Source organism: Tinamus guttatus, unplaced genomic scaffold, assembly GCF_059628265.1.
Source record: "Tinamus guttatus ecotype Peru unplaced genomic scaffold, ASM5962826v1 Tinamus_guttatus_pri_ptg000197l, whole genome shotgun sequence".
In the NCBI taxonomy this organism is placed as follows: Eukaryota; Metazoa; Chordata; class Aves; order Tinamiformes; family Tinamidae; genus Tinamus; species Tinamus guttatus.
In genome coordinates this window covers 2148241-2171176 of record NW_028288731.1, presented here as the reverse complement: position 1 = coordinate 2171176, position 22936 = coordinate 2148241, and the positions used below count along the sequence as shown (strand labels likewise).

General features: G+C 46.5%; 1 protein-coding gene across 1 annotated transcript in view; it reads right to left on the bottom strand.

Moving 5' to 3' along the window:
- The window catches only part of ERBB4 (erb-b2 receptor tyrosine kinase 4), a 373897-nt gene that overhangs the window by 141867 nt on the left and 209094 nt on the right, over nt 1–22936 (bottom strand). The window contains exon 4 of the mRNA XM_088523696.1: nt 9499–9633. Within this exon, the coding sequence (XP_088379822.1) occupies nt 9499–9633 (135 nt within the window). The remainder of the gene's footprint in view (nt 1–9498; nt 9634–22936) is intronic.

The window sequence follows — 22936 nt, the reverse complement described above, 5'->3', positions numbered from 1 at the left end:
ACATCACTCAAGTTGCACCTGTGTTTTTCCCACTGTAATAAGGAGAGATTGCTCCCCGTTAAAGATCAGCTCGGTAACTCTTGACATAAAAGCAATCCCACGGAAGGCAACGCGAGCAGCTGGGAACATAAGGAACATCCATGTGAAGAACTGTTCTCTGGGTTAGATCTAAATGTCAGTCTTAAGAGATAATAAATGTACGGCCCCAAGAACGATGAGGTCCTTGAAATAATTGCAGTGCTCCTCACAGCTGTTTCCCTACACCTTTCTTCTGGAAGGCTTCCCAGTTACGTGTTACAGCAGCCACCACAAGCAGGTTGGTGAAAGATGTGATTTTTAGATCGCAGTGAGTCAAGCACAGACTTGAGTGAAGATTTATTAAATGATTCTTTGCATAAAATAGATTATTCCTTTTTATTTTATTCTTTGGGTGTCTAAAACACACCAAAAGCCCTCTAACACACAGAAGGAAGTTCTAAAGGAAATAGTTAATGAAGAAGTGTCAAACCATGAAACTGTAGAAGAGTTCCTCCCTTTTGTTTTCATGCAACAAAGTGAATAAGGTAGTAGAATTTCATTCCTCCCTGTGATTTCTACCACTGGGCCTTGAGATCAAAAGACACTGAGCATCCTAAAGTGCTGGGGACAATCAGTAAGACCTGAGAACACTTCCCACTAGTTGGAAAAGCTCAAAGCTTCCAAATGGAGAAAAGTTTCACCTCTGAGAGTTCATCAGGACTGCTTGGCCCACTTCGCACCAAGTGTGCCTTTTAGATGGTTTTTAGCAGGTTAATAAGCCATTAATAAATGTAAGTGTGTCTGTAACACACTGATACAGAAACGTGAATAAACACAGCAGGAGGAAGGGGCTTTGATGGCTACGACCCATGATTATAAGCAGCTTCCTTACTTGTCTAACAGTCTAAAATAATTAACTATCAAAATACCCATAAATCATTTATTAGCTTCCACAAGCTACTTATAAACTCATCCTTAACCCAAAAGTTAACTCCTGTAAAAATGCCAGAGATGCTACACAGGTCTTTCCAGATATAAACAGCCTATGGTGTTTCCAGCACACTCTGCAAGAAGAGTTTTTTATTTTCCCATTGTCTAGACACGGAATAAGGTTTAAATAAGGTTGCCCGATGTTTTTCTAAGCAACCAGCATTCCTCAGATTTACACATGAGACACACATTCTATTGCAAAATCAAAATATAATTCAACCACTCCAGCAGGACATTAACAGGAATTAAAGATCCTGTTGTCGGGAGGGACGGCTCTGCCTTAATCGGGCTGTGCTGATGCCTTCCCTGTCCTTGTCTGACAATTCCTATTGTCACACGTTCATTCATTCACTCTCCTTTGTTAAGGAAAAACCATTTTGCGTTTCCTACCAGCCCTGTGCTAGTCTTCAGATCCCGTCTATTGACTGGAGAGCTAATTACCTAACAGAGAGGCTGGCGCTTTCCAGGATTTCCTTTCTTTGCGGTAGCAGGGACGTGTCTCGCCACGGGAAGGGGAACTCGAGGAAGACTCCTAGGGAATCACCTAGGACTCTTCTCCTTTTCATTGCAAGTATTATTGGATATAGAAATGTAGGGGGCAGATAAACCGCATGGCTTGCCCTGATCTCAGGTGAGTTCTCCTCAGCGAACGTCCCATTTTCCAGCACTGCCCTACCAGCACCACAGCACCCATAAAAGCAAAGCCCCTCCAAGCACTGCCTGCACGTCCCGCGCCCGCTGCATCCAGCACCTCTATCTGCTCATCTTCCCTGCAGACACGGGCAGGGATGCTCCCAACGGAGCGGCAGTCGGGCACTGGCAGCTGGCAAGTGCATGAAATGAGAACAGGCCAGGGGAACCATGCGGAAAGACGGGAGAGGAAAGAGACAGCAGCGAGCAGGAAGGGAGCGGAGATAACACTGAACCCGCGCTGAAGAAAACAGGGAAGAGTGACAGCGAGAGGGGATACGTTTCTGTGAGTAACATGGGATGGGCCTGGGGCGGGCTCGGGCATTGCAGAGCGTGGTGGGCAGCTCTGATAGGAGCAGAGAGCGGCCGCTGGAGGTAGAAGAGTAAATGAAGAGCCAAGGAGAGCGTGTCGGCCGGGCTCGCGCCACCGAATTCATGTTTCTCATTGGCAGCTGCACGCTGATAGGGAGCTCACCGCGACGCTGCGATTCAGCAGCTACGGAAAAATGTCTCCGGGTGCAGGGAGGCCTGCAGGAAGGGATGGAGCGGGGAGATGAAGACACCAGTTATTTGCCTCCGCCTGAAGCAGACGGCGCTGGTTCGGCGCTAGGACTTGAAGCATTCATTGGAGGTTTAGTCACCCACACAGAATAAAAACCTCCACTTCTGACACAGTCTGAAACTTTACACTGCTTAAGCAAGTAGGAGCTATTAATTGTCCCCGCTTTTAGCTGCGGCGCCGAGCAAGGCAAGCGGGTGCCCGGGTTTCCTGCCTCGGGAAATGCTCCGCATGGTGCCACCCCGTCCCTGCTCACACAGCTTGGACAACACAAGCACGAGCGGCGGGTGCCGGTGCATCAGCGTGGCTGAGAACCCAACCAGCTCCTCCCTTGGACACAACGTGCAGCCCGGGACAGAAATCCCCGCGCGGCTGCACACCATCTTCACGGGAGGTGCTCTGCAAACTCCGAGACGCGCTGAAAGGTAAATGCCAAGGCCGGGGGCGTTCCCGGGCTTGTTTAATACCAACTCCTCCACCCCTCCGACGGATCAACTAAGTCAATACCACATAAGTCAAAATAATGTCCCGTGATAATGTTCCTGTAATGCTGCCAAAGTGGTAATAAAGTTAGAAGAGAGGGGCAGGCGGTTTTCATTTTTTAAGCAAAGTAATAACCTCAGAGAAAGGAAATGAAAAACTGGAATTGAAGTGTCTTTTAAAAACCGTTTCACTTTTTCTTGATGCCATTTAATATTCCTAGAGCCTGACTGCGCGCAGTTAGACGCGTTAAAGTTTTAATAAACTTTCAACTGAATTAAATGGAAATTTCAGAAAGTCAATCCCAGTTGCCATGACATTTGGCGTCTAGTTTTAGACTAACTTTGGGTAAGTATCACAACATGCTTATTTAACTGTAATTGCTTATCCAAAATGTATCTCTGGCTGTTCTGCAAAGAAGGGATTATTACAAAACCATTATGGCACAACAGAAGCCCTTTCTCTGCTTGAAAACAATGCTCGGGCTCATACGTTGGCATTTCCATGCACTGTTTGCTATGCATAAATATCCCATGAAAATACCATGCAAACAAACGCCAGGCTGTAATTTGGAGGCTAATTTTCGGCTCCTGGTGAGCGGAGGTGTTTCCTGTGGACGTGCTGCAGCATCGCGGAGCACGAGGAATCCGGCGTGCAGGAATGGTTCTGTGGGATGCAATTTACATAAAACCACTGGGAAACTCTGGCCTGGGGATCTTATTCTGCAAGGATTCCAAATATCACAACCCTGCAGGAACACTTCACTCACAGCGGCTTTTCTGGTGTTTTCCAAGCTCCTAAGTGAAGACCAGAAGGAAGGTTTTGACGCATGGAAGCTGCTTTGAATCCTAGCCCAAGGAGACAGCAATCCTGGCCCTCATGGCACTACCTCCTCTAGCAGCCAGGCATCCTTGTGCTCATTGCTTAGTTTTTACCTGGTGGTTAGAGGCACCGTGTCTCCCCTTAACGCCATAGCCACCTTTGTTCCAAATCAGCTTCAAGGGCATCCACCGATTCACAAATCCCTCCCAAAAATGCTGGTCAAAAGCATTTATCAGGCACCTTAACTGATTCCCTTCATTCAAAACACGCGTTCCAAGCTGAGGAAAACAATTCCAGGGAACTTCAGGCAATTTGCCTTGCTCTACTAATGTAAAGGAAGTTCCCTCCACCACTAGCTTTCATGTACTAAAAGCCTGGAGTGCAGCAGACTCTTCACACCGTTTACTTTTCCTCCGTTTTCAGGTCCATGAGCTTGGCAAAAACTAGGCTTTAAAATAAGTGCCTTCTGATAATGTGTTTTTCTCTCAATCCTAGGTAATAAAGAAATTCTCTCCTGCCTAGAGCAGCTTGAACTGCAGGCAGAGCAACCTTCGGGCACACAGAACAAAAGCAGCGGGCAGGATCTGCGGGCTGGCTACACTCAGCTCTGCCTTGAATTTCTTTCCGACCGAGAGCGCCGTAACTGCTGGTAAAACACAACACTGCAAACACGAAGCGCGCTCCACTCGGAAGGAGGCTTCCCAAGATGGGTTATTTGCTGCTTTTTATCTCCCAGGCCAGTTTCTGCCCCAGCGGTGCCTCGCTGCAGCAACACGCTCTGCACCCAGCGCACCTCTCCACAGAGGCCCTGTGCTCAGCTCTCCAAACGCACGTTTAAAATGTTAATTGAACTCCAAGAAATGACCTCAGTGAAAGGTTCTAATTTAACAAACTGCACAGTAACAAATGTCTTCAGCTTTTGCTTGCGGGGCTGCTATTTTCCCTGCAGGTAGTTTCCAGTTTGGAGGCGCACCAGAAGGGAGACACTCAAGGTTGGTCGAAAGCTGCACGCAGCATTTTCAGCACTTAACCACAACAGGGCCCAGAGCTGCTGCAAGGCTGGGACGAGCCGCCCGGGGCTGCTGAAGCAGCCTGGTTTCCCTAAGGATCACATAATTCCTTCAGGACTCCATGCCTGACAGTTTGACCCAGGCATAAATTCCCAGATAAGCCGCCACGTGTAAGAGTGATCCCCTCCAGGCCCGCGCCGACAGCGCATGGAGCGAGTTACTGTGCTCCGTGCGGATCACCAGGCCACCGCCGGACACGGAATCAAGGGGCCGGCTGCCCTGCAGCGCTGCTGCGACGGCCGCCCTCGGCGCCGAGCACAAACACCCACCCCAGCTCCCAGGAGCAGCCCCGAGCAGCCACCGAGGCAAAACGCATTCGCTGGCGCCCGGCGTCCACAGAACGTTCACAGAAACGCCCTGTAAAATACACAGCGTGTGCCTTGCGATGGGTGTTTGTACATCCGCATGGCTCATCTACTGACTAAGTACGGGGCATTTGCCATAAAGGGACGTTTTGGCTAAGTTTCTACCAAATAGTCCCCATTCCTGCAATATTTTAGAGGAGAATCCCTTCAAAAAACCAAAGTACCTTCCTGCACTGTTGTTAACTGTGGAAAAGAAGGGGCAAAGAAAGAAAAAGGAGGAGGAATGGAGCCATTGCTCACTCGAATGAGCCGAACATCCACCCGACAGAGCGGGGTATGTTCAATCCAGCTACGGCCTCCAAACGCATCTGCTTCCCAGGAATGTCAACCACAACCTGGACATAACCAAGGAGAGCCGCCAGCCCAAGGAACTGCACGTCCGGCCCCTCTATTTTCTGTTCCTTTAATTAAAATGCAATGCGCCAGCTAAATGCTAAACATTTAATTAGATTTGTCTCTACGTTTCAATGTTAATAAACCGCATGGAAAATACATTAAGCAGCAACTAATTGGGGCTCTCCAGAAGTAGCTGCAAGTGAGCAATTACATCGCCATCGGGGTGGGCTTCCTCGTGGACCACCACCGCGCCGACGCTTGTTAATATTCCAGGGAAAGTGTTCCAAAATCCTGGGCAATCAAACATACGGATGACAGAAAAACAGTCTGTCAAAAAAGCCAGTTCTAACCAAGAGAAAATTTTGCAAAAACCTCAGTTCACTTTATAATCAGAACAGAAGTTCCAGTTTGGGGGAATATTAAAGCCTGTCTAATCTTCACCGGTTTTGGTTGGAGCTTGGCACGTGTTAACAAGAACTTCTACATTTTTCCCAAATAACGTGTAAGCAGAGCAGTATTTTTTTAATGGGAAAATGAAAAGTAATCTTTTAATCTTTATTATCCAAAGAGCCACCAGCTCCATCATGAGCTTCAGTATTTTTTGAAATACATTATTGATTTATTTAAATCTGTGCTATTAGCTATGCACGATGACCCCAACGCCATAATTCAAACCCTTCAGGCTCTCCTGTGAAATGAAATCTCCAAGTAAAGCTCCACTGAAAATCCACATTTAAGACTAGAGCCCTCGTCAGAACCTGCCAGGGCTCTCGAGCATCGCTCCTGCCAACAGCCAAGTCAGGGGACACCAGGGACATGAGGGACACCAAGCAGAGTGGCCCAGTGTTCCGAGTGCCGAACCTTTCCTACAGCTGCTGGGAGGGGAGGACTCCCACCTGCCTGGAGCAGATGGAAACAAGAAGCCTGATCCTGGTTCTGGTGCTGAAACGTGACATGGGCTTCTAGCTCCACAGAACAGGCCCCTGTCTCTGGACTGGAAGGACCGACTCCAGCTGCTGGATGCGCTAAAGGATGAGGATGCCAAGCACAGCACCCATGGAATGACAAAGGCACATCTGCTTGAGTTCATGGGTCGGTTGGGGAAGGAGAGAAGAGAGATCTTCAGAGCTGTAGAAATGAATTCAATGGTACAAACCTAACGGGAGACTTTGCTCTTTAACTGAAGCATCTTTGATACTCCCACTGCTAGGTGTTCAGCTTGAAGACCTCAGGTAGAAAATTCTGATGTCAGCAAAAGAGAAAGCTACTTTCCATCCACAGTTAATTTAAAAAGCTCCATCTACGAGGCACTACAAACAGTGAATACTGCTACCATTTCAAAAATGCCCAGAGATACCTGTCCTCAGAGAGTGGAGCTGCGGGTACCCCTGACACAACGTGTGTTGACTCCGTTCCTGCAGCCACACGAGCTCTGCGCGGGCGGCCCCCGGCCACATCCATCTCAGCGCAACACTGGGTAACTGAAAGGTGCTAAAACAAGTTTTTCTGCATGCGTTCGATCGCAGCACAAAGCCACGTGTAGAAAGCGTTTCCCCAAAAAGAGAGAAGTGGTTTTTAGGACGCGTCTGCAGCATTTCTATCACAGTGCTTATGGCTTCTCACCTGGCTTCCTAACACGGATGTGACAGGGAGAACCTGCACGGGAGGGAACCAGAAAAGCTCTGCCAAGTTCACTAGCCAGATCTGACTCTCCCTAGCACAAGTGGAAGTGTTGGGTAGCACCACAGCGACAGCAGATCCAAAACATGAAACAAGTGGAGAGGCAGGGGACTGAGATTATTTCCAGGAATATATTTCCAATATATTGTGTCTTCTTGCTCTGCCTCTCAGTTCCCTCAAGATCTTCTAATACACAAAGTCCAGAGGGTCTCTTGCACTTAGCTTATGCTGCCTAGCTCCCACCTGCTCAGTTCCAATGGGCTTAATCAGGGTTTGCATTTGATAGAGGCACCCAACTTCAGGCAATTTAACACATTTGGGCAAAATAAATAGGAAAGTTTTAGGCTGGATCCAAAAAAGTCTGACTCTCAATCTACCACGGAGCCTCTGCAGAAAAGTACCAGAGACTTTGGGATACACTAAGCACCTTTTGCAACAGTGGAAAATTAGCCTGGCCAGCAGGCACATTGCCTAGCTGGCTATGAAAAGTGACAGGAGCCAAATTTCAGCAGTGTAAAGAGGAATATATCTTCTTTAATGATGCTCTATACAGTTTTCTATTCAGCAGTTAGAACTTAAAGCTCATTTCTCCAAGTACTTTCTGTACCAGTACAAATACATTGTCTTAATTGTTTTTTAAACTACCACATATATAGATGTGCAGTGGATGCACTTTATCTCTTAACAGGTAAATAGTAAGGTTCCCTCAATCCTTTGAGGGATTTTTTTTCTTTTTGAAGTCTTTAAACACATATGTGTATGTATGTTATAAGCACACATACAGGCCCAGAAAGCTATTTAATTTTAGTTATTTTTAAAGATTCGTGCACCTGACTGTTGAACAAGATTTCAGCAAGGGAAAGCAGCTGTCATTTTTCTCAGCTGTCCCTGAAAGCCTCAACGCTTTGATTAAATCATTTTAGCCATTTCCTAACTTTCTGTGTAATGGGGTTTAGATTCTTAGCTGTGTAAGTTGTGAAGACAAAACCTGGTTTGGATTTGCTAATTATATCGAGAATTTCACAGGAATAAAACTGAAACAAAATCCAAGTTTTTGCAGAAGGAGACTCGTGTTTATGAAACTAAAGACAGGCCAGCTAGGTTCTGTTCAATCTCAAATGGGGGTAAAAAAGAGCCCAATTCTTAACGAAACTGGCATATCATATAAGTGTCAATCACCATTGAAATAACACTGTTTAGACTTGCACCCAGGTTTGCTAGGAACAAACAGTATCATTTGTTATGTTCCTTCCCTATGTTCCAAAGCACTTCAAAAGGAATGAAAAGAAAAAATAAGAAAACAGGGCGTAGGTACATATATTCTTTCATCCTGGCGTAGGAAGCAACATTCGCTTGCATTAACTTCAGGTCGTGATTCCACAAGTATTCAGCACTCATCTCGCTCTGATCCCACCGGAGTCACCAGCAAAATCACTAGCTCAGAAAGATAGTATTGATGTTGGCTGCTTTTCTAAAAGAGCTTATTGCCTTAGTATTGCAGAAGCATTTGTCTGGAAGAACTGTCAAAGGTTACGAAAAAAAAAAAGAAAAGAAAAACAGTAACAGAACAAAACAAAATAACTACGGGGTCTTTTTCTTGCTGAAATCATCATTGATAAAAGAACGCAGGCATCTCCTTATCTTCAAAAGTTTTATCTGCTTAGAACTGATAACTCACCAGCAATGATTTTTTCTTCTTTTTTAACATGCAAATAACACAAGAGGAACTGTGCACAGTTTGCAGGCAGAGGAGTCGAGCCCCAGCTCCAGTGCGGCCAGGCGGAGGGGCTGGCGAGGCAAATATGCAAACCAGCCTTACACCAACCCTATCCTATCCAGGGCTAGGCATGGTTTGTCCCTTACAAATGATGACTCTCTAACCCGAGTTTTAATTCCGTATTTATAACTTGCAGCTGAAGGACTGAAGTTTTTTCTGGCCTGCTGTGGGAGGTGAGGAGGCAAGAGGTCCTTCACACATCCTTGAGGGGGATCTTCAGGGACGCTCAAGTGACATGCAGAACATCCCCAGCAATAGTCTGCTGCGGTGGTGGACCTGCTACAGACACAAACTTCTTCCTAGCCTCATCCTGAATATCGGTGCTGAGACGTCCTGAGGGGGCTGTTAATGGCCTGGTATTCATTCCCAAAGCACTTGCCTGTTTTATGGAATATTCTGCCTCAACACTTGGCACCACTACTACCACCAGTCACTAAAGTCTTCATTCACTGCTGGTGTGTGAATTACCCAAGTGCTACTGAAGGTGAATAACCCTAGGGAAGGGAACTGCAGAAATGGGTCAAGCTGAGCGCAGTCAAGGCATACAGATGCTCCAAGTTTGAAAAATGGTGCATTAAAAAGGGGAAAACATGATGAGAACAGAGAAACATTGGGTATGTTGCAGTCACGTTGTTCTCCCTACAAGGGGAATGCCTGAGGCCACGTGCATGCTGTGCTGATGACAAGACGAGGACGGAGAGTGGTACTTACAGCCCGAGCTGCCGTTCATCGGGACCAAGGTGAAGTTGGAGGCCCAGGGGTTCCGCACAATGTCCTGCCAATGGATGGTGTCTGCGAAGCACAGGAATTTGTTCTGGCCAACATACACGCCGCCGTTCAGGATTTCTGCAGCGAAAGACAAGAGCAGACACGTAAGACCTAAGATGCAGAGCCAGCTGGGTGGGCTGCTGCTCTGCGTGCTGGGGAGAGAGAGGGCATGACACTAAAATGCAGAAATTCTCACCGCAAGCTCACCTAACACGCTGGAAATTGGAGGGCAAAGCAGCTTATAGTATTTGTAAACGGCAACCCATTTATTTACACAGAAGAACCCCGATGAAGATACCACGGATTACTGTGTCTTCACACCAGACAAGGGGATCTGACAGGCGCTGGGTGAGTTATTGGGTTAATCTGTTGTTCCAGTGTAAGCCAGTAACTAACTGTACTGCTCTTCATGAATAGAATACCTTTCAGGACGGTATTGACTTTAAAAACACAAGCAATCAATCACACTATGCTGTATTTCATTAATGTATGAACATTAGAACAGATTCAATAAGCTGCTGAGTTTCCTGGGGGTAGGAATTTTCTGATGCAGCAGTAAGCAAGCGAGCTGCAGCTGTCCCAAGGCCTGCAAGAGCATTTCTTTGCCATCACACCGCACTGCCGTAACAAGCTCCATATTCTAATCTCTTCTGCAGGGGCTCACACACTTTTTTAGATCAGTGAATCACTATCAACCTTCAGATTTTCCTAAAGCTCCTGCAGACTCCCTTTATATCAAGCTTAGTCACAAATATTCTAAGAACTTCAATAAAGAAACCGTGTTTTTTTACGTGCTTGACATACAGTAACAGAGAAACGAGATCAGGTTTGTGCTGTGAATTGTTTTGTTCAACCTCCTCCCTAGGTTATGATCCAAACCCACCTCTGAAGTGCTCAGCTGGCAGCTGCTGGTCCAAGTGAGCTGCTTTGGGAGCAGGTGGATGAGCTGGTTATACTCCCTACCTGGAAACCTGCAGGCTGGGACACTTTGTTGGAGGAAATTTTGAGAATCGGGTAAGTTGAGAAATTTACTAGCATCAAATTGTTCCCTTTTTTCAGTGCACGTTTCTGTTGGCTAGTTTAACCAAACTGGCTCATTTCCCCATCTCTACAGACTCCATATGGCTAATCTCAAAATAAAAATGATCTTTCGGTAGTTGGAAGGATCATCGGGACTTCCTTTGGAGCTGTGACTTCTTTTTACCCTCTAAACTCCTGTTAAATCCCACTATTTCCCTTTCTTGCTTCTTAACCTGCCTCTAGTATTTCCAAAGCCATATGACTTTCATTAAAGTTAATAGGAGTGATGCAGCTAAAACCCCATGCACCACTTAGTGTCATAGATTCAAGCCTCGGCAAAGAAATTTTGAAGGTTAGTTACTAATGGTACCTTAGAATGACATTAAGTGGTGCTATACAGCCAGGAGTGTCATCCTCCTTAAAGAGGCATTAAGAGTAAATCTCTATTATTGTGCCAGTGATTAAGGCTGTTTGATAGTCTTCCTCTCCAAAGAAAACCTTTAAAAGCTGGAGTGGGATTGCAGGCATTGACAAACAGCAAGGAAGGAATTACTGCACTTTTCTCTCAACATTTTAGAGTTTACAGGCCACAGCACATGAAGAAGGTAGCCCCCATGTAAGGAACGTATTAAATAACGGATCATCTGCAGAAACATTTTTCTATCATATTAATCAGTTCAGAGGACTAATGTCTAGTTCTTAGAAACCGATGGTTTAAAGCTTTTCATTGAAAAGGGGCTTAAAAATGAAAACAATAATGGTAAAGAGTCCAGATTAGAGGCATAGCAATGATTTGTCTGTATGATATTCTTATGATCCCTGAAAAACCCCACACAGCATCTGTTAGCAATTCTGCTCTGGAGAAGTGGGACTTACAAAAACACTGGCAAACATGATTAGTCACCGTTCCTCTATTTTGACCCTGCTATACAGGATTGGTTAATCTGCTATGGCCCAAATCTTCATTAAAAATAAAGTCTAACAAGCTGTGAAATACTGAAAAATCCACATTCATTTCCATTGAAACACTCCCACATTGTTCCAAACAGTGTCCCTATCGGTCTGTACATCTGAGCACCTGCCACTGGCATAATATACTTTTTTAGAGCATTCATTTTTGACAATACCTATCAAATTGTCTTCTTTCCCCCAGGAACTTTGATGCATTCTTGGATATCGGGTAGCATCTCTCTCGAGGAGCCATTCCACTAGTTTCAATTTGTGGAGAATGAAATTTTTCAGCTTAAAAGTAAACAGAACCTGGCCTCTTGTTACCGTCGGGGTAAAAACCTGCCAGCCTTCACTGGGATTCACTAGAAGCAAACATGGAAAATGCTCTAACTTCCCTAATCAGTGAATAGCAAGCATTGCACTCTCTATCTTACCCCAAAACTTGATGCAGTATCTTGATCTGCCCTGACTTGGGAGCTGATTAAAGTTTACCAGTCTGGTAACAACTACCAGTCTAGTCATGCACTGAGGCCCTAATAATATCAGTAATAATATCAAGGCCGGACTTTTATAGATACTAAAATAAATGCGAGTTCAAAGTTGAGTCATCTCTAAAGCACCTTTGTGTCACTGTTCTGTCGGATCCACATTCATTTCACTGCTGCCTTCCCCTTCCAGCTTGCTCTAAATCTGCAGAGCTTGCTTGGCTCCACCGACCTAACTAACCCAAACACATTTTGCACTTTTGGGCCCTCCCTTAGCACAAACAATGCCTACAAAGACCTAATAAACGCTGCTACGTGTCAAGCAAATGAAGCACAAATGTAATCAATATACAATAGAGCTACCGGATAATGAACTCATCATCGTAAAGTCATCATCTCATTCTAATTTACTGCTCTGAAAGTGAGACATAAAGTTAAACAATAAACAGGAGGGGAAAGGCAGAGGTTTCTGACTATAGGGATGAGCTAGCAAAGGAAGCCAGGCAGAAACCAAACTTCTTTTCCCATGTGCAACACCCAAAGGCTTTTTCACTGAACTCTTTCAGAGACTGGGGTAGGAGATGAAGTGAGATGTTCCCTAGTTCCTACCGAGACAGCCCAGGGCGGGCAGCAGAGCATCAGCTCGATCTGCCGCTGCCACGCGGTGAGCAGATGTTCCTGCCGGGCTTCCACCCAGGCAAGGGCACAGAGCCACCAAAGCAGGGTTGAAGCACGGCTCCCACTTTGCTATTTCATGCAAAAAGATACACCTGCATGTTACTGAAATTCTAGCTTTTTATCCATGTAGTCAAAACCGGAAACATGCTAGTTGTCATTTCTGCTATTTTTGGACTTCCACTAGCCCAGTGATGAAGCAGGACTCTCACCACTGACATCTTGTAACCAATCATACAATAAAAACAACATAAAAATGAAGCACCCGAGCGCATCTTTTCCTCTCCATCATGTGCCAGAACAGGTATGTCACACAGCTTACACCTGGCCTGCAAGCTTCAAGAAGTGGCTAAATTCATAACAGTCATTCTAATGCAATGGAGAGTTTGAGCAGGGCCACTGAAATATTATGATGATCACTGTAATAAAGCAAAAGGCCACTAGCTTTACGTATCTACTGCCATTCTAGACTGCAGATGGAAATAACGTTTCTGCATGCATCTGTTAAAAGGGCATTTTCTTCAGCTGGCCTTTTCTTGTGTACAGGCTATTCCCTCCTGGTCTACGCTATCCCATTTCTAATGTGGACTAAGTTAGCAGGAGGTGCACACTCCACAGCGTCTCCTGAAGCGCAAATAACTCGTGTGTGCTCATACACAGGGAGTCCTGTGGATTTACAGAGGGCACAGAAAGGGGAATGAGGCAATCAGGAAAAAAAAAAGGTTGCAATGTCCACTGCAACCACCTCAAAAGCGAAAGAGAGGACATCTTACAGCTCCTCAGGTGATGCTCTCCTAACTAAGCTGTCTTCTACACCACCCCACGTAACGTGTACCTGGCACGTTCATGTTACATCACACACATTGCTGATACCTGGCCTTAATTTTCAAGGTCAGCCTTCACTTGAGCTGCTGCATCTTTGTATGCTGACTTTGCTGCATCTTCCCCATCATCACCCCGATGACAGGATCTGCTGTCAGGTATTACATCGCTCTCAAAACACGGCCGTATTTCACTCAAGATGCCGCATGCATTACCTCAAAGTGGCTTTGGCCTGGAAATTTCCTACCAAACCAAGGCTGGGCTTGCGCTCTTAGAGCAGTCGCTTGCTGATGACCCACTGGGAAAGCACTTCAGGTTCATCATTAATAAGTTATGCCTTAAGGGTAATGAGAACTGGGTGCTTTACGAGACAATAGCTCATCCATCATCAATCAAGATCTGAAGTTTTTATACAGATGATTTAAGAAGAGTTGGACTGTGTAAAATTGAAATGTCACATTTGTATTGGGAGATGGGGGGAGTTTGATAATGAAAATGAGAGCTTTAACCTTCTCCATTTCAGCTCAATGACCATGCTCTAAAGCTCATGGATGTGGAATCTGTGTACCAGCTAGGAGCCCCAGACAGCCTTCCATCTCAATTACACCATTTCGAGTAAAGATTATTTGGGCCATTAGCTGGAAGTCAGGCTCGAGGCTTGATGCTAACAGTAAGATATTCTTTATTTCTATCAAAAGCAGTCAGTGTTACGTGCCAGCTGTGGCTCTCCACTTGCAATTGCTCTGTAAGAACTAAGAAAACCACTGTAGCACCAAAATGTAGCTGCCGATTTTAGTGTGTAAATAAGAACAGAGCCCTTTTGATTACATTTCACTGAACTTGACAGGCACCTTTCCATCATTCCACCACCGACGTGGATGAGGACGGATGCACGAAGCCCTTAGGAATCCTCTACCTACCTCACTAACAGCTGCCTCGGGTCAACCCTCTCCTTAAGGATCGCCCCAAATTGAGTATTTGTTTCACAAACAGGTTCAGCCCTATTAGCCAACTCAAGGCAGACGTTTGCACTGTATCTGCTCAGATTATTGCTGTCTCCGTAGGCAACCTGAGTTATTCCTTCTCACAGTCGGATGAAAATACACACATCAAACCCTTTAGCAAGGCACGCTTTGAAAGGAAACAACACAGCAAATTATTCCCCCTTCCTGGTAAACCGGGCAGATTTACAGCCCCGCTGACAGCCCTGTTCTTGGGGAACTGTATGTCAGGGTGTACCCTGGTGTCAAGCTGTTGGGGCCCGCTGTGGCTTGTGCCCTAAGTGGCCATGGGGCACACAAATGCAGCCACGTGGTTATCCAAAGGGTGCAGGGCACGGGCCAAAGCATCCAAACCACCACGGAAGGCTAGAGGAACAGCTGAATGAGACAAGCAACACAAAAACCCTTTTCCAATCTGAAAGGGCAGAAACAGCTGGATATCAACTCAGTTTAAGACACACTTATTTTCTCCAGAAACAGCAGTGTTCTGGGATATAAATGATTTATTATAAGCACCCAATGAATGCTTGGATATCTTTTGTATCTCTCCATAATCCACCTAGACCAACGTGCCTTAGTGGCTGCTCCACTTAACGCATCTTGCAACAACTACGGCACGTCCCACCCTCTTGGACCTTCTGCAACGTCCAGGTGACATAGAAGCCTCTCATCCTCCGTCTAACAGCAGCCCACATACACATCCTTTCCCTCACCTGCATCTCCGTTCTCCGGCCAGTCTCAAGTACAGCTAGCAAAATCAGCTCCTTCACTTCCACTGTGGTCAAGTCATCCTGCTCCTGCAATCACCGCTCTGCTCAAATAACCGGTGGATAAAAAGACATATTGATTCCAACCACGACTATTTTCCTTAATCATGCACCTGCCATCAGCATCATGGTACCCATCTGATGTTAATTACAACAGGGTGGGCACAAAGCTGCACAATCAGCCTCAACTGCAGCGTTTCCTTTGCAGGTGTTAACTGCACATGCAGCAGTAGCTGTTTATGATGCTGCCCAGCTCGTTGGTTTCAGTTCCCATCACTAGTTTCTGAAAGCTGTTTAACCCTGTTGACTTTGCAGGTGAGCAGCTCATGTAATACACTGACTCTGATACAGGGATATTAATTTTCAGGAGAGGATGATAATTGCTTCACTTCTTTACCAACTCAAACTCTCATCTGAGGTTAGCAGCCAAGGGCTCAATTTGCTATTCTCTTAACACAATTTGGAGGGGGGACAGCAGGCAGGTAAAAGGCTGCAGGGCTTTGCATGGGAAGGGCCCTGTGCTGGTGCAGCCTGGAGAAGAGAAGGCTGAGGAGAAGGGGGCACCCACCTGCAGACCGCACAGCCTTGCACAGCAAAAGGACAAGCATCGGGCACAGGCTGCCACAAGGGAAACCCGTCAGACACCAGGAAGAAATGCTTTTGTAGGAGTGGTTGCACACAGGAGCAGATTGACCAGAGAAGGGGGATCTCTGGAGAGTTTGAAAATTCAGCTGGAAAAAAAGCAACGAGTGACTGCTTTTCCTGCTCTGAGCTCACGCCTGGGCCCATGACCTCCAGAACACCCTTCCAACCCAAATTATCTTGCCATTCTGGGGTTATTAATCATCGATACTACAACACCCTTTGCAGCATTCCATAAGCAGCCCTTTCTCTAAACTTATATAAAAGCACACATCATTCTTAGCTTTCAGGAACGGATTAAAAAAAGTATCCAATGGTGCAAAACACCCAACAGGGAAAGAGCACGTGCTTAAAAGTACATCACGTGTACAGGCATGAAGTGGTGCCACCGTATTTGAAATACAGAACCTCTGTCATTGTCACTGACCCTTGTTTCCTATAGAGGGGACATCTGGACTTGGCAACATTACAGCTTTCAGTATGAAAGAACTGCTGCCCTTTCCATCTTTTGATTTCTGTTAGCAAAAAGGAATAATACATTAAGTCGCTGAAATGAATCCCTGAAGAGTTTCCATCGCTGTCTGTGGAGAGCGTGACACACTCGCTCACGGCTCCGGGTGCTCCGGCTCTTCTGAAGGAACCGGCGCTGGCAAGAGGCAGGATTTAACACACTCCCAATCACTCATGTTCACCTGCATCTTCCAGAGCCATGGTGGGCAACACTGGGCCTTAAACCTGTCCTGCTGCTCCCCAAGGAACTTGTCCCACCTGCTGCCTGCCCTGTCTCCAGGCAGCTGACAAGCAGGGCACGCGGGGCAGCTCGCAGAGGTGTCCTCGTGCACGGGCCGGCCGGTGCACGCAGCCGGCTGACACGGGAGCCCTGCGGAGCCCAACGGCACCCTCGAGGAAACCAGCTATCTGCAGCCTTCCCTTCGCACCGTCGGTGTGCAACAAACCCAAAAGAAAAACAGCCCATGAAGCTTTTACCAAGTTCTCTCCTCAGAGGATGTTTGCATCACATCTCCACCCAGCAGAAGGATACGTGTTTTGACTGATGCGCTTCTGCATTACCGAGACAGACACAAGCATCTTAAACGCCTCTCCTTGGCAGGACATTTGCTATATATTTTGATCAAACCTGTAATGTTTCATGTCTCCTAGTGGCAGCTCTCAATTTATCTCTCCCATCTGCTGAGATCTGCAACCGACAGACTTCAGTGTCCCTGTTCCCTGGCATCTGCTCGTTATAAGAGGCATCTTGTGAGTAAATGTTGCATGACAGTTTGCCTGCCATTCCCGCACCCTTTCCAAGGCGGATTTTCACTTGCAAGTCGAGCAGCAGCAAAACCAGAAAGCTCAGCAGGGCTAAGGGCATCTGCAGGCTGCCGGGTTTCCCTGCAGCATCCCCAGGAGCTTCAAACCTGGCATTACTTGCTGCTATATTTTTAAATTATTTTCATACAACCACTGACACGTTCAAGCCGCTTGCTTGCTATCCCGAGCGCATCTGCCACGGCGCACTTGGCAAAAAGACGGACGGCCTTCTGTTTTGCAGCATAAGTGCCTCAAGTACATCCTGATTGGCATCGACATGCAGAAATTCTTCATTCCTTTGAAAAAAAATAACAGTTAAGACCTGGATCTAGCGTAATTTCCTCCATTTTTGAAAGGCTGTAAAAATTATTGGCTTCAGAGGAGCCTTCTCTTTCAAAACTGTCATAATGTAGCTGGGAATAATCCTGGCCGAGTGCCCAGAGCCAAGTCCAGCTGCGTCGGGCGGTTCAGCACAGGCATTTGCATGCGGGCTGGCAACTGGCACCAATCTAGTTTTACACCCGCTGCTGCGATTGCATAACCCAGCCCATCTCTTCCGGAGGGCTTGAAAATGCTGGAGGAAAATGAAGATGAAGCGTGGCTGCTGGTGACGTCCCTCAGCTTTAGCTTCAAGTGTCCTAACTTACCTTTGGTTTTTTCCCTTTATACTTCCACAGTTGTCACGAGGTTGCTGTCATTCCTACCTACTGCTTTGGTGCCCAAGCCAAATGTGGGTTTGGTATCGCTGGGACGTCGGGGCGCTCTTTGACATTAACTTTGCCCATATTCCTTGTGTCGATGAGAAGGTAATAGTAAAGCAGTGCCAACAGCCCAAGTGGTTGTATAGGAGGGAAAAAAATCCAGAAATTGGACCGATTTTCCTCAGACTGCGTTCTCAGGTAAGGCAAATTCAATTCAAGCTCATATAACCACTTTGAGCAGAAGGAGCCAGGGCAAACCACCTCTTACAAGGCAGGAAGAACGAATCTGCACAGGGCTGCTCCGTCCACTTAACTTCAACACCACGGCCGCCTTCCTCAAGTGCTCTCCAGTCCTCTGCCTGCCCTTAAATAAGGGCCTGGGTCACCTCCCACCAATCCTCCGTTTATAAATGCCTCGTGCTACACGCCGAGCTTGTTAAAAGCCACATTAAACCTCCGCACTTAAACCTATTATTTTTAATAACGCAGACAACACGGGAGGGAAGTGCCCAGACTCACCAGCTCTGTCATATGAGCTGTTATCTTTAATAGGAAGAACAAGCCCTCGGAAGTGGTTTTTGCTAACATTTCCCAAATAAGCTGCACGAGTTACATACCCGGCTACTGCTGGTCTTCAGAGGCTACTGAACAGCTGCTGGGTGGCTGCTAACGGGCAGAACTGGAAGCAGGCTGCGTTTGACAAAGGCGAAGAGGGGGCGGCAGCACCCGGGGGTCCGAGCCTGCGCGGCCGCGGGCCTCCGAGCAAACTCCCCAGCTGAAACCCTGGGAATTTAACAGCTCTTAATTCCGCACGATTCCTAATTACAGCCACGAGAAGGTAATGAGATGTGATGCCAGCGCTTAAATAAAAACAAGTCGCATGAGAAGCCTGTCAAACCGAGCAGGCCGCCTCTCCCCGACCCTCCGGCGCGGCCTCCCCAGCGCTGCTGCCGGGATGAGCTCCCGGTGCAGGCCCAGGGGTCACCCGAGTGGGCTGAGCCTGCTCACCCTGCCCATCGCCTTTCCTTTTTAATGTACGCTGAGCCGCGTATTGTGGATTTAGTTATAGATCCCCCCTTCCGCTTCTTAGTTGTTCTGCTCTACAGAGGAGACAGCTCAAGTCCGAACAAGTTTGACCTTCCTGGTGGCAGTGGCCTAAGTAGCACCCAGAAGTGGTAAGTGCAGCTGGAAAGCTGGAAATCTGGAGTCCTGGAGGCTCCTGTCCCCATCCAGCTCTCATCACGTCTCCCCTGCTGTGACTCGAGCTCAACCCGGGCCGGGTTCGGCACACGGAGCGGGCGCAGGAAACCGCAGCTAAGGAAGGGCCCATGGTGCTTGCTGCACTTACCGACAAAAAGGCAGAGGAGGGTATCGCCTCGTGCCAAAAACACCCTCACCACGAGGGAGCAGCCACCTTTAGCTACCACTTCGATGCTTTTCTTCTCTGGTGACTTTGATTCACTTCCAGGAATCATTAACCTTTCCCAACATATGTTTCTTGCCAGACAAAAATAAACAGGGCACTAGAAATGCCTCAAGGTTGAAGAAAATTCCAATGTTTGTATTCTGCAGTGAGTTACGGGGTTCCTGCGCATTTTCCCTTTAAACATGCAACTCAGCTGTATACTTACTCTGTTAATTAAATCAGGGATTTATTAAAATTATAACTTAAAAATGCAATAAAGAAGAAGCCAGTAGAGGCAAAGGCATTTCCCCTGGTATAGCTGCTCTGGAAGGCTATCAGTGAGCTATGGGCATGGATACACAAACTGACTGTAACCCAGAAAGCGATAAAAAACAACACGCGTTGACATGGGCAAGCTTTTCTTATCAGCAAAGTTTGTCATTATCACCACCTAATACCCAGCTTTGCTCCTTACAGGTAAATTCAAGGATGAACACTTGCTCCTTTGAGGTACTCCCGCCTCTCTATTATCACCTCAGTAACAACCAGCTCCAAAATTAATTCAGTGCAGGTAGCCAGGACGCAGGGAAACCGGAGTAGGCCGCGCTCCGCACACAAGGGATACAGAAAACCTGCTGGTTTCACCATAGATTTTTCGCCAGTAACTTTGAACCATTCATTAAATAACCAATAGTCTTTGCCTGATCGAGCAAGACGGCGAACTCCAAAGGAACCCCAACGAGAGGCAGCGCAAACCCCACGCGCTCCCCGTTGCCTCTTCCAAGCAAACGTATCCCTAAGAGCACGCTGGGCCAGGCGGGAGGCACGTCGCAAGCGGGACGGGGTTTTAAAGAGCTTGGCTTTTGTGTTCTCCCCTCCACGCTTGAAAAACAGTAAGAAACACAGACGGAGCCTCTAACTTTTAACCTCGCTCTATGTTTGCGGAAGGACGCGCTGCCTTGAGGAATTTCTGGTTTTCCCTGGAGTCACTACGCAATTTAACCTTGTGCTTATGACTCAGTGAACTGCAAAAATCTCCTGCCTGTGTGTCACTACCTTCTGAAAGGAAACGCGTTCGTTGTTCTCGAGTGGCACCGCAGCAGCAAGAGAGGAAACCAAAGCCAGGCCTAATCCGACAAACCCTTGCAGCAAATATTTACCACCAGGCATCGTTTTGGTGCTGCTGCTAAATAGTGGTAATGCGTAAGAGATGAGTGTAATGAACCCTCTTCTTTCCCCTACACCACAAATTAACGTTCAGGCTTAGGGCTTGCTCACTCTCCGTGCAAAGATGCCTCAAGGACCCGTTCTGCTGGAGCTCCCACGCGCTCCCCAGCTTTTACTGGCTTACTGGGATGCCTTGCAAGCCAATTCCTGCTCAAGAGAGAAACAAGAAACCTCACAAACAGCCCTAGAAATGCATGTAGCAGTTTAAATAGCAATTGAAACGAAAAAAAAAAGATCCCCGAAGCCGTCGTGTGATGTCTTTGACTGCCTCCTCCTGCTAAGCCACGTTTCAATCACTCCAAAGACAAACTTAACAAGGGCAATGGCTTTATTAGCGCTTCCCAGCTAAAACCAATCTGCAAAAGTATTTGTCATCTTACCCTGACTGAAAGATAAAATGGTACTGAAAAAACCTTTACGGTGATATACTGCAAGTCTACATCCTGGTAATACATTATTCCAAGTCATAGTTACATCAAAGACTAATCTTACCTATTCTTGCTTCACCGATGGCACAGCTAAGGAACAACATCCTCTTGCCATTTTACATGCCTTTTCAAGCATTTTGATGTAAAGAAAATATAAAACGAACCTGAGTGATTTAAGAATATTTCTACCCACAAGTTTCTATTTCCTGTAATGCTTCAGTGCCTACATGTAAGCATTATTAATATATTATTTATTACTGCAAAGCAGACTTAAGCTGCTCATTTAAAGACCAATAAAATGCACCTAGGCAAATAAAAATATCACGAACTCATGTCATTTTTAAATATTTAAGGTCTTCAGGAAAGGAATTAATACCCAAATAACTGCCATTCCTGAACCTTTTCTTAGCCAAGATAACTTAGTGATGCAGCCCCCAGCCTGGCAATTAGCAGCTGGCAAAGTCCTTGATTGATACAATAACAGTACTTAAATTAATGAAGCAGGTAACGCCTATAATCAAGGAGAAAATCCCAGAAAGGATCTAGGTAGCGTGTTATTACGCCACAAGAGCACTGGTTTGTTTTGATTCCTGTTGGACGTCGGGCCCTTTACCAAATGTACCTCACCTGGGTAGGGACCTCCACCCCTTCGTGCGTAGAGCTCCTCTCGTTAACAGGTCAGCATTATTAATGATAAACCTTGAATTCAGAGTCTGCAAGCAAAACCTACAGAAAACTTCTGCTCAAGCTGCCAACTGCTTCGTGGCAGGCAAATCTACAGAAACATGCAGTGTTTCCAGCTTCTGAATGGGGGAGACCTATTTCTGACGGGCCTCAGGGCACGCATGGGGACCCACCACGGTGGTCCCAGGGGACCCTGTGTGGCCACCAGAAGCAGCCGGGGCTCCTGCTGGGCTCCTGCAGGCTTTGCTGTGCTGGCCCTTCGCCAGCTTCCCACGTGCAGAGCCAGGCTGGCTGCAAGATTTATCGCCACGCGTCGGCACTTCGGATTTCTCCATCCCTTGCACGAAGTCTCTTTCCAACTTAAGCTGTCCAGGAAGAATGAAAAATCAGTCACCTAAAGAGCGTAAGCAAGCTCAAAAAAAAAAAGATACATGAAGGAATTTGATTTCAAAGTTGACAAAGATATAGCCTAAGATGGCACAAGCATTTCTTTATTTAGGACAGCAGGCTAATGCATGGCCTTAAATGCTCATCTTTGGTAGGCACAAGCAAGTGGCCTTTGCCAAGGCCTTATTTCTAGACAGGATTCGCACTAGAGGGACGACCTTGGTACCGACATGACGTCCTTTGCTCTAGCACCTGCCATGGATCCACTTTCTTGTCTTGCCAAGCTCTCTGGGGACACGTCTGCTCCCTCGGGTAGCAAAGGGAAGGCATCTGTCAGGGTGCCAGAGGTTGTCAACAAAAACAAATGGAGAAATAACAACAACATAGAGAAACACCTCGGGAACCTCAGCCAAAAAGTCTCTCGTTTAAGACGTCGCTATTGTTATAGCGAAGGGATTAGTTGAAGCACAGTTATACACTCCAGTTTCACAAGCTTTTGTAAATTGTTGGATCAATTCCTGGTTTTAATCAGTGCTCTGCTATATTCATAGAGCAAATACAACTGCTCTAAACACGCAAAACGTCATAACCTCTAGTAAATGTGTATTGTTCAAAGGATGCAAAATCGTGCTTTTATCTAGTATAACACCTAAAGCTTTAGAATCAAACCCAATCTATCTTTTTTTCATAGCATTTAATTAAATCTATAAATGCAAACAGTGGTGGAAGCTGCAATCACTGCTCCCTTAATACATGCTCATTTAGCAAAGCTTCAGCCCAGGGAGAGCTGAAATCTGTCCCAAACCTCCCCTACGACAGCACGTTTGAAAGGGAAGAGCTGTGTCTACGCTATTAGATATTATAATGCTTCT